This window comes from Abramis brama (assembly GCF_963993115.1).
Source record: "Abramis brama genome assembly, chromosome: 1".
Lineage (NCBI taxonomy): Eukaryota > Metazoa > Chordata > Actinopteri > Cypriniformes > Leuciscidae > Abramis > Abramis brama.
Window position 1 is genome coordinate 58,195,487 of NC_139963.1, and position 12,526 is coordinate 58,208,012.

Genomic DNA, 12,526 nt, shown 5'->3' on the forward strand with positions numbered 1-12,526 from the left:
TTATAGCCTTAAATACACAGTCACATAGTGTTGATAACATTAACAATTTTAGAACAAAGTATAACGATAATAATTTGCACGGTTTGACGTGATCTGAGCTAACTTTGCGATCGTAAGATTTAATCACCAGTTGATCAGAATAAAAGTGGCTGACATGTTACTTGTTCAGATGACATTTTCCTTCTTATTTTGGAAATAATTCCTGGAGGTCATATTTGTAATTCTGAAGTACAGTGAATATCCACACTGGTGCATTGACTGACAGCCCACACATACACCTCAAGACATTATTCATCCGTGCCGGACAATAACAACAAGCTGTTGATGAAATTATAATGAGTTTAATCAATCATTACTTGAAGTACAAAAATTAATAAAAAATAAAACTAATGACACAGATCTCTGAAAAACAATGAACGAGTTAAAATGAATTTCAGATTCACGTCTCTGTTGAAAGTGTTACGGCCTCTTCTTCAGCTCCCTGAACATGAAAGCTTTTTTCTAGTGTAATTTTTCAGGTGCTCTTCTTCTGACCCCGGTTTCACACCACAAGCATCAGCGGCACGTGAACAGCGCATAATTTTTACGGCGTCCATGTTAATCAATGAGTGCATTCACACCGGGAGCAGGAGCAGCGCGTGAGCGTCAAGCAGGAGCGTCGCGTGAACAGCAGTGCAGCGGGGGTTTCGGCGTCCGGTCTATTTTTTGCTGTGCTGCTCACGCTCAATTAAAGTGAAAGCACACCTTTGATGCTTTTGATGGACAAAATAAATGTGATTTAACACAAAACGTGCTCAAAATGCACAGAATTGCACAGAATTGTTTTAACAATTATGCCAGAAAAGAAAATTAAGTATAACAAATATGTATTTACCCATTTAAACTTTTTAATATTCGTTTTTAATATTCGTTTTATTATTATAAAAACAAAAATGTTGAAAGAACTGACCCATTGTTTGAAATGGTTATATTGTCTGCCAAACACGGTTTGCAGCCGCTGCTGTGACGTTGTACTACGCTTCCAGTGTGAATACTCGCGGGAGTCTGCTGCTGCAGTGACGATGTAGTTGCGCGGATGCGCCGTTCACGCGCCGCTCACGCTTGCGGTGTGAAAGAGGGGTGAATGAGAAGGCAGAAGTGATTTTAGAATGAAGGCCCGAGTGAAACTCTTCCCGCATTGATCACATGTGTAAAGTTTCTCTCCGCTGTGGATCCTCATGTGAATCTACAGACTTGATTTACATGTGAAGAGTTTTTTAGGCTTCTGTTTTCCTTTCTCGTTCATGTCCATCAGGTCTAAAAGAAACATTAAATCAAGTGAGATTTCAAATGAAAGACAAATGTGAAATGAAAAGTGAAGCTCAAAGTCAAGATCACTGATGAGTTCAACAGAAATTTTAATCCCATCAAATCTGGTCAACAACTGCTGTGCACGATTATGATCTATTTTAATAATTTGTGTTATAAATAACTAGTTTGGTCATGAAACAATGTAAATCTGGTGAGCATCAGCATGTTCTTCATCATGACGAATGAATTATGAATCAAGAATAAACACCAACCTCTTTGTTCTTCAGTATCATGATGTTTCATTCTGCAGGTTCTGGATCACTGGCGTTCTCTCCGTCCTCTCCTTCCAGATGCTTTCTGGCAGTTCTGCTAAAAACAAACAAGTTTCATTTCTAACAGACATGATGAGAGAGGAATAATCAATATTTCAGACCAAGTACTAAAGCTAATCACATGTTGAAAACCTAGTGACCTTGAACATTTAACTTAAGATTATCAGGTTTTGTCGAAGCCACAACAACACAACAAACAAAACTAACATAAATCTCCTAGTGCTGAAACAAGCCAAGTTTTCCTAAATATGAAAATGCTTCATATTCAGCGCTTCAAATAAACTCAAGCATACAGTTTAACACGTCGTTCAGATGCATGTGTTGTTTACTCTGATGCGGTGTTCCCTTTGTGTAACTTATTAACCTTTATTTAACCTTTAAATCACTGAAGAACAAGCTCTTATTTTCACCAACAGCTTGACAGAAATAAAATCATACATTACAAAACACACACATACACATTCATTTAAAACATTTACAAGCTGTGATAAAAACACTCCCTAGTAGTTTTATTAAATGCAGGATTTAAAACCTACATTTAACGTCTATGAAAACAGAAACTGTAACTAATGTGTCATATAAACAGATGAGTTTGAAAACATTATCAATAATTCTAATAACATGCCAGATGAGATGGACTTGGTAATTGCGATGATGTATTCATTGTTTTGTTTACTTTTCTGACAATGTGGGTCAATGACGTGACGGGTCATTTTTTTTGTCCGAAGGCCTTAATAATAATAAAAAAACAAATATATAACATCCAGAGTATGTAAGGTAGTACAACTTGATCTCTTTTACTGAATCCAAAAGGTTTTAATTTTTATTTTACTACATATAAAGGTATTTTAAAGATTTTGAAGTGTCAAAAGGTCATTCGGTTTAACCGTCCGAAGGCCAATACAGCAATTTCATTCGTGATTAAAATATCTTAAAATTTAATACATTTATCTATTTTTTATTCTGGCATGATTTGACAAATAAGGGTGAAACAGCATTTTTGAAAACAAAGTTCTAAATTGCTTGAGAATTGTATGAATTTGTAAAGTTCAAATACTGTTGTTTTTGAAATTGTTAGAGGTTAGCAGATTTTTTTTTCTCATTATGTAATTTATTAAGCTTTTCTCACAGCTCCAGGCAAAATATGTCCTGCGGTGTGACATGACATTACTATAAAATTCAAATATTGAAATATGATTAATTTCAAATACAAATCAGGTATGTTTCAAGTTTAACAAGCATTCTTAAAGAATGATCATTACAATTCTGCATATATTTTTTTTTCACAGCTGTTTTTTGATTATATTCTTTGCTTGTGCCATCTTTTACCACTCTCTCCAGTGGAAATATTGTGTAAAATGAGAAAAAATATTTGAAAATGTTTATTATTTTTTTATATAGTTATATTATTAAATGTTTTCAAATGCATATAATCATTTAAGCTAGTTAACATAGTAAAAGTCGTTTAATTGTGTTTGAAGTGATGTCACACCACAGGACATCCCGTCACACCACAGGACGAAATGAAACACTGTATGAACATTTATGGTGAAATGTATTGAATATTTTTGTAACAAACACATTCATTTGCATCTCTATTTGAACATTAATGAAAATGCAACATATCAGTACAATCTTATTACTTAGTGTATGAATTTGAACTAAAAACATAGTAAACAAGACATACTGAATAATTAACATTTTGGAGGCGTCAAATCTGACCCAGTCATAAAGACCATTCATTCCTATTTTTAACTTAAAAGACTAAACAAATATCTTGTTTTTCAGGAGAAAGTCATTAAAATCATGCTAAAACAATTAAAAGCATGTTAAAATCATCAGTTCAGCTCTTTGAACAAAGATTCCAGTGAACAAGAGAAATTTGACTTCATCCTGTGCTAACCTTTCCCTGTACCTCCTTGTCCTTTCTTTGCTCATGCCTAAAAACTGACAAAAATCACTTTAAAAACAATGATCAGTGACTGTTAACATACACATACAACAAACAAATGAAGACAGATATATATTTAAGTTTAATATATGTATAATATAGGTATATTATGTATAATGAAGACAGATATATATTTATGTTTAATATTATATATAATATACCTATATTATACATATATTTGCAATATTTGTTTAATATATATAGAGAGACAGAGATATATTTATATTTATGTTTAATATTGCAAAGATAACAGTCTAGAATCTAGCTAGACATCTGACTTAATTATGTCACACTACAGGACAGGCTGTCACACCACAGGACTTTTTCACTTTTGCAGCCATTTTGAGTAATTGCTATACAAGATTGACCTTGGGCATTACAGGAACTGAATAAGTTCATTGTTTTAAACCTGAATATGATTCTTTTTTAAAGATATTTTTATTTTTTCTCGAACTAGATCAGTCTAGATCAGTCACACCACAGGACTATCAAAAATGGACACGTTCATGGCAATGTTCCCTCTAATTTTTTTCAGCACTGAGCAATTTTTTTTTTTTCTGAGCGCAGAAAATGACCACGAGCCTGCGTCAGCCATAGGGGATTCAAAGAGATGACAGCAAATGCATCAATATGTCTACAAGGTTGATATTTATTCAATATCCTTTATAATGGTTGGACTTTGGGAACATTTTAAAGATGGTGTTTTACCAGTCAGTTTAAGTCAAGTCAAGTCAAGTCAAGTAAAGTATATTTGTATAGCACTTTTCACAATACAAATTGTATCAAAGCAGCTTCACAGTATTAAATTAAAATAATACAACAAGGTTTGTTTCTAGTGGAATTTATTGATTGATAAAAATAAATTAATATTCCCAAAATATCCCCAACTTATGGGGATATTTAAGTTTAAGTTCAAGTTTAGTTGAACTTAAAAGATCTTTGATAAGGTTTCAATAAGGTTTAAAGAGGTTATGACTGGTTCACTGTTTATGACTGATAATGATATATAGGCCTATATATAAAATAAAAGTATCCAAGATGTTTAGTCATTTCTCAGCAGGTAAAACATTTAAGTGGAACTTCATTGAAAGAAAAATGCTAATGCAGTAGGCTACTTAACAATAATTAAAGGCCTATTAAATTGACATGCATTTATTCCTAAAGGTAGCCTAAATAAACAATTTAATAACTGTGCAACAAACTAGGTTACAAAACATGTCATTTGAATTTCATTCCACAATGTCCTTAAACATAACTATATTGCTGGCCATAAACTGACAAAGTGCGCGTCTGGTGAGGTCTGCGATACCTCGAGTTGTCATGGACGCAACGCGGCGCTTCTCGTCCGGTGTGCGATACCTCGAATAGTCATAGACGCGACGCGGCGCTAACTTTCTCTGCCTGCCTTGCTTGCGCTTACAGCTCCCGCCCAGATGCGCAGGGCTCTCTTGCGTGCGCAATCTGCACCATAGAACTGGCTTAAACCGACGATCTGACGGGTTTTAGAAGATTAAATACAACCCGAAACTAAAAAACAGACCGGGCCTCTATTAGAGACCGGCCTTTATTTATCCAAACCTGTATCCACACCAGGCGTGTAAAAGAGACGTCTATTTGGGACTCGGCTATTAATTGAAGTTTTACGGTATGTAAATATTCTAACGTACATCCAGCTTGGTTGTCACATGTCAGTATTTTAAATGTTTATTACCTAGCCTGCATCGCCTTTGATGCTCAGATGTTTAACCCCTGAAAAAAATAATCGTTTGCGCATTCTGAAAAATCTATTGCGCGGCCACTTTGATTGGCCTGCGCGGCCGCAGCTTAGAGGGAACATTGGTTCATGGTCTGACAGAAATGATGAAATATATCAAATTAATAAGCGACTAACACTCATCTTTTAACCTCCTTAGCACATCCAAACATCTGGGGGACTTCCTGGTAGGGGTCTTGACTAAAGGACCCCTATGGCTGTCCATGTAACTGCCAGTACAAAAATCTAATATCCTATGTCACACTGCAGGACAGCATTTGTGTTTCAAAACTAAATGTACTGTAAATATTATTTTAGTACTTTTTAGCATTTTGAAAACTTAAATTAATTAAGTAAATACATACAAAATAATGCCAAGGCATTTATTAGCTGCTCCAAACATATCTGCTTTATTTTACTAATATTTACATTTGATGAGTCATCAATGTTACAGTCACACCGCAGGACATTTTGCTATTCACCTTGAAATATGAACAACACCAAATACATTTTACGTCCCAAAATCATAATATTAAAATAAAATGATGTTCTATGCCCCACTGGCATGTGTTGTTTTAGTTGAGAAATGCAGTTCAGTAAACATTTACACTTAGTTACAGAAAAAACAGGCGTCACGTCATCTGCCCCTCAACATAGTGTAAAATGGTATTAAAATGGTGTGTAAAAGTCATTGCTTTGTTATGAGAAAGAATGTCCGGAAAAATGATTTTCATTGATGTCATTCGGAGTAACCAATATAAAGGGCTCCATTTTGGATCAAATCATGTGGTCAATATTATGTGACAGGATGTGATATCATTCAGACACCTGCAAAGGACCGCATGGTTGTGAAGCAAAGTAACTAACTATTAGAAAAATTTATGTTTTCACTTGCTCATACACATGTCCCCAAATATCAGGTCATTCGGTACAACCGCTATTAAACATGGATAATGTTGTAATATTTAAAAAACTTTTACTAAATATAAAATGTTTGATGGTCCTTTTGGTAGCTATCTAGCTAACTAACAAGCTAGGCAGCTAGATATCAGCCTTTTAGCTCTGAGTGAAGATTTTGTCATTCGTTATAACCAAAAAAGTCATTCGGTTAAACCGAAATTTTGGTTATAACGAATGACTTACTGGTTGTATCGAATGACAGCAATGTATGTTAGTCATATTTGTACATATCTGGAATAAATAAATACTACATTTTATTAATAGAAAATGGGCACAGTATATTATTATATAATTTTGACTGAATTTTACCTTTGCAGATGCCTTTATCAAATAAGTAAAAAGCCACTCACTTCTGGGCAAGGATCAATGCTGATCCTGTTAAAAAAAGAACAGATGCTCGCCGAAAGAAGTGTTTTTATTATTTATATTATTATATTCAATAATATAGGTGCCTGAAAGTACCCCATAGACATACTATGGTGAAGGGAATGCCCAAAAACCTAGATTGTGCATGTTTATCCTATGGTAAATTGCATAGGGATTTTGTATTGAACATGATTTTGCAGCACAGTGTCATAGAGACAAGGGGGTGGGCTCATTTTACTCAGGCAATCAGTCAGTCTTTCAAGATCATCATGAAGCTATTAAGCTACACCCTAGCGACCATTAAGACCACCATAGCAACTGTTTACATAGACTGCCATTATAAAAGGCCCAGAAGGATATCTTTGCAGCACATTGTCATAGAGACAAGGAGGTGGGCTCATTTTACTCAGGCAACCAATCAGTCTCTCAGGATCATTGTGAAGCTATCAAGCCACGCCCTAGCAACCATTAAGAACACCCTAGCAACCCAAACAGAGAGGGATATCTTCAAATCCGAATGTCATAGAGGCATTGGGGCTGGTTTATTTCATACTGGCAAGCAGCCTTTGGAGTAGCATCATTGACAGCTGCCAAGCCACTTCTTAGCAACCAAACAGAGTACTCTAGCAACCACCCAGAGTACATTAGAAACCACATAGCAACATCCTAGCAACCACCCCAAATACTTTAGCAATTGCATAGCAACAATCTAGCAACCACGCTGAATACCCTAGATAAAACTCAACTACCCTTAAAACATAAACTACCCTTGATAAAACTATCAAAATGTTTTAATGTTTGAAGTACTTTTTACATTAATAGCCTATTATATTAACAATAAAATGTGCTTTTGAAGCTATTTGTGTCTGTTTATTATCTTAAATATTCATAATATCAAGGGCAGCAGACATGGTCATTCGGTATAACCGGCCTTGGTCATTCGGTAAAACCGATATAGTAAATATTTAAATGGAATAATATTGTTTTTAATAACTAAAGGAACTACAATAATACAAATATAAAGCAGATAAGGATTTTTTTTTTTTACATTTCCCCTTTTCTCCTTTCCCTGTGCAATGTTTTACTTGAATATGTTGGAGTGTTTAGAGTAGTCCAATAAATGATTACATTTATGAGATCAGTGATAATTTTATTTAATATTTCTTCTGTGGTACACACTATATACTATCTCAGCATCAATGTCAAATCAGTTTTTTTCATGAATAATTATCTGCAAATGAATAATTTTAGATATATTCATGGTTAAACCGAATGACTTTTTTGGTGACAAATTTTGTCCATCTTGTAAAAAATGACAAAAACAGTGTTAATTGATTGTACAAACCACAAAATCTTATTGTTAACACCTAGGTAAACTAAAAAATGGTTTCAAATCTAGTTATATCTCCATTCTATTTTTTTACACTTTTAAAAACCTTATTCGTCAATGACCCATATACACTCACCTAAAGGATTATTAGGAACACCTGTTCAATTTCTCATTAATGCAATTATCTAATCTACCAATCACATGGCAGTTGCTTCAATGCATTTAGGGGTGTGGTCCTGGTCAAGACAATCTCCTGAACTCCAAACTGAATGTCAGAATGGGAAAGAAAGGTGATTTAAGCAATTTTGAGCGTGGCATGGTTGTTGGTGCCAGACGGGCCGGGTCTGAGTATTTCACAATCTGCTCAGTTACTGGGATTTTCACGCACAACCATTTCTAGGGTTTGCAAAGAATGGTGTGAAAAGGGAAAAACATCCAGTATGCGAAAGTCCTGTGGGCGAAAATGCCTTGTTGATGCTAGAGGTCAGAGGAGAATGGGCCGACTGATTCAAGCTGATAGAAGAGCAACTTTGACTGAAATAACCACTCGTTACAACCGAGGTATGCAGCAAAGCATTTGTGAAGCCACAACACGCACAACCTTGAGGCGGATGGGCTACAACAGCAGAAGACCCCACCGGGTACCACTCATCTCCACTACAAATAGGAAAAAGAGGCTACAATTTGCACAAGCTCACCAAAATTGGACAGTTGAAGACTGGACAAATGTTGCCTGGTCTGACGAGTCTCGATTTCTGTTGAGACATTCAGATGGTAGAGTCAGAATTTGGCCTAAACAGAATGAGAACATGGATCCATCATGCCTTGTTACCACTGTGCAGGCTGGTGGTGGTGGTTTAATGGTGTGGGGGATGTTTTCTTGGCACACTTTAGGCCCCTTAGTGCCAATTGGGCATCGTTTAAATGCCACAGCCTACCTGAGCATTGTTTCTGACCATGTCCATCCCTTTATGACCACCATGTACCCATGGCTACTTCCAGCAGGATAATGCACCATGTCACAAAGCTCGAATCATTTCAAATTGGTTTCTTGAACATGACAATGAGTTCACTGTACTAAAATGGCCCCCACAGACACCAGATCTCAACCCAATAGAGCATCTTTGGGATGTGGTGGAACGGGAGCTTCGTGCCCTGGATGTGCATCCCACAAATCTCCATCAACTGCAAGATGCTATCCTATCAATATGGGACAACATTTCTAAAGAATGCTTTCAGCACCTTGTTGAATCAATGCCACGTAGAATTAAGGCAGTTCTGAAGGCGAAAGGGGGTCAAACACAGTATTAGTATGGTGTCCCTAATAATCCTTTAGGTGAGAGTATATATATCCCAGCGAATATTCCATTCTCTTTACTCTTTAAGTATAACTATAGTTTTAAATCTTCGGTCTACTGTTTTCCTACACTTTGAAACATTTAGTTTTACAAATGGTTTAACAATCAATGTTTAGTTTAACAATCTTTTAAGGATGAACAAATCATGGTTTTGGTCATCACATTAAAAATAACATTAAAATTGGATAATATTTAAAAAAAATAAAGAGCTGGAAAAAGTGTGGAGGACTTGAAAGTTCTTGATTAGTGCTTGAATTTTACTCTCAAAAGGATGTACGAACCCTGAAATGAATAATGTAAAAACATTTGACTATTTCTGCCACAATACCATGGTTACAGTTAGCATTACTACATTACATCCACAGGGTGTATCCACAGTTCTGCTTTTACATGAGCGCCACCTACTGTCAGAGAGCGCAAGTTAATAGATATCAATCAATCAACAAAGTGTCCTGTGCTCCCCACACAACGGCTATAGGTGGAGAGGAGAGATTTGGCTATAGAGTGATGTGTGCCCAACTTACACAGAAGAGACTTTGTTGCTCAGCACATGAAAATAAACTACTTACCGTGATTTCAGACTGTGTTGATGTGGTTTCTCCACTGCATGGATCTTCATGTGTCGCTTCAGGACACTTTTAATAGAGAAACTCTTTCCACACTGATCACACGTGTGCGGCTTCTCTCCAGTGTGGATCATCTCATGTGTTTTCAGAGATGATAATACACTGAATCTCTTTTCACAGTGTGAACACTTGTAAGGTGTTTCTCCAGTGTGAATCCTCTGGTGCAGTTTTAAAGAGTTTGCTGTAGTAAAAGTCTTCTCACACTCAAAGCACATGTATTCTCTCACACCAGTGTGGATTTTCTGATGTCTATGTAAATTACCCTGCAGTGAAAAACTCTTTCCACATACAGAACATGAATGTGGCTTCTCTTTCGTATGAACTCTCAGGTGTGTCTTCAGGTCTGATGAACAGCTAAATGTTTTGCCGCACTGATCACATGAGAACGGCTTCACTCCGGTGTGGATCCTCATGTGTCCTTTAAGGTGTGAAGATCGACTGAAATATTTCCCACATTTATCACACTTAAACGGCTTCTCTCCAGTGTGGATCCTCATGTGTAGCTTCAGTTGACTTTTAAAAGCAAAACTCTGTCCACACTGATCACACGTGTGCGGCTTCTCTCCAGTGTGGATCATCTCATGTGTTTTCAGATGTTGTGAGCGTCTGAATCTCTTGTCACAGTGTGAACACTTGTAAGGTTTTTCTCCAGTGTGAATTCTCTGGTGCTGTTTTAATCTGTCCGCTGTAGTAAAAGTCTTCTCACACTCAAAGCACACGCACTCTCTCACACCAGTATGTATTTTCTCATGTGCATGTAAAGTTTGCAGCCGTGAAAAACTCTTTCCACACACAGAACATGAATGTGGCTTCTCTTTCGTATGAACTCTCAGGTGTGTCTTCAGGTCTGATGAACAGCTAAATGTTTTGCCGCACTGATCACATGAGAACGGCTTCACTCCGGTGTGGATCCTCATGTGAACATTAAGGTGTGAAGATCGACTGAAATATTTCCCACATTTATCACACTTAAACGGCTTCTCTCCAGTGTGGATCATCTCATGTGTTTTCAGATGTTGTGAGCGTCTGAATCTCTTGTCACAGTGTGAACACTTGTAAGGTTTTTCTCCAGTGTGAATTCTCTGGTGCTGTTTTAATCTGTCCACTGTAGTAAAAGTCTTCTCACACTCAAAGCACACGTACTCTCTCACACCAGTATGTATTTTCTCATGTGCATGTAAAGTTTGCAGCCGTGAAAAACTCTTTCCACATACAGAACATGAATGTGGCTTCTCCTTCGTATGAACTCTTAGGTGTGTCTTCAGCTCTGATGCCCTAAGAAATGTTTTGCCGCATTGATCACATGAGAACGGCTTCTCTCCGGTGTGGATCCTCATGTGAACATCAAGATTATATGTGTATGAAAAACTCTTTCCACACTGTTCACATGTGAACGGTTTCTCTCCAGTATGAACTCTCATGTGGCGCTCAAGACCATCTTTGCGTGCGAAACTCTTTCCACACTGAGTGCAGGTGACAGATTTCTTGGCTCTTCTTTTCTTTAAAAATGTATTTTTAGTCTTTGAGCGACTCAAAGGTTTTTCTCCAGGTTTGACATGAGGTTCTTCCTTCACTTCACTCAGTTCTTCTCTCTCCTCCTTCACTTCGCTCAGTTCTTCACTCTCCTCCTTCACTTCGCTCAGTTCTTCACTCTCCTCCTTCACTTCACTCAGTTCTTCACTCTCCTCCTTCACTTCACTCAGTTCTTCACTCTCCTCCTTCACTTCACTCAGTTCTTCACTCTCCTCCTTCACTTCCATCAGGTCTGACATGAAAGAAAAATGTATGAAATAAAATTTTCAGAACATCAAAATAATTCATTGAAAGAAATATAAATTGAAAGGACATGAAAGTGAGCCCTAAAGTAATAGTAGAAAGTAGACAACTGTTATAAATAGTGGTGGGCTGTTATCGGCGTTAACGTGAGACTCTTATCGGGCGATAAAAAAAATATCGCCGTTAATCTATTCTCAAAGTTGGGTTGGGAGCTGGGTCTATACTACGCAAGCTATGATGACTTTCACCTTGATATTTTAGCGCGGATGTATACCTAGCAGAAGTGCACTGTAGGGGGCTTCGAACCTGTGTGTATGACTACTGTGAAATTACTAGAGTTGGGGTACTCGAACTCGGACTCGGACTCGAGTCCGGACTCGAGTCCAATTTTGAATGAACTCGGACTTGTCACGCACTCGGGTGAATTTGTACTCGGACTTGTCACGGACTCGGACATTTTAGACTCGGAAAATTTGCCGAGTACAGTCGAGTCCGGGCACTGGAGGACACAATATTTTATTATTCAAAAACGAAACGGAGCTAACGTTAGTGTTGTTTCAGCGTTGAGCATTGTAGCCAATCACAGACATGTATATTACGCGCATGAACGCAGTGGCAAATCAGAGGCGTTTTAGTCACCATGTGGAGAATTCACTCAAAATGTTCAGAATCAGCGCGAGCTTTATCCTTTCGCAAAAATCTCCTTATAAACAACAAAGTCTAGACGTGATGTAAATAAGAGATTCACTGCAGTGCGGACAACTTCAGTGTTTATGATGAGAGT

At 37.0% G+C, this 12,526-nt stretch overlaps 1 protein-coding gene across 4 annotated transcripts in view; it reads right to left on the minus strand.

Annotated features, from left to right (window-relative positions):
* Positions 1-325: 325 nt before the first annotated feature.
* Positions 326-12,526, minus strand: part of LOC311076884 (uncharacterized protein) — a 47,189-nt gene continuing 34,988 nt past the window's right edge. For 3 of the 4 annotated variants that reach the window (XM_084105401.1, XM_084105400.1, XM_084105402.1), the window contains 3 exons: positions 9,910-11,404; positions 1,563-1,659; positions 326-1,296 (listed from right to left, as the gene is read on the minus strand). In XM_084105401.1, coding sequence (XP_083961527.1) covers positions 1,590-1,659; positions 9,910-11,404 — 1,565 coding nt within the window. In that variant the 3' untranslated portion in view covers positions 326-1,296; positions 1,563-1,589. Of the gene's footprint in view, positions 1,297-1,562; positions 1,660-9,909; positions 11,732-12,526 lie in introns of all 4 variants that reach the window. The other variant, XM_084105399.1, reaches the window with a different exon arrangement.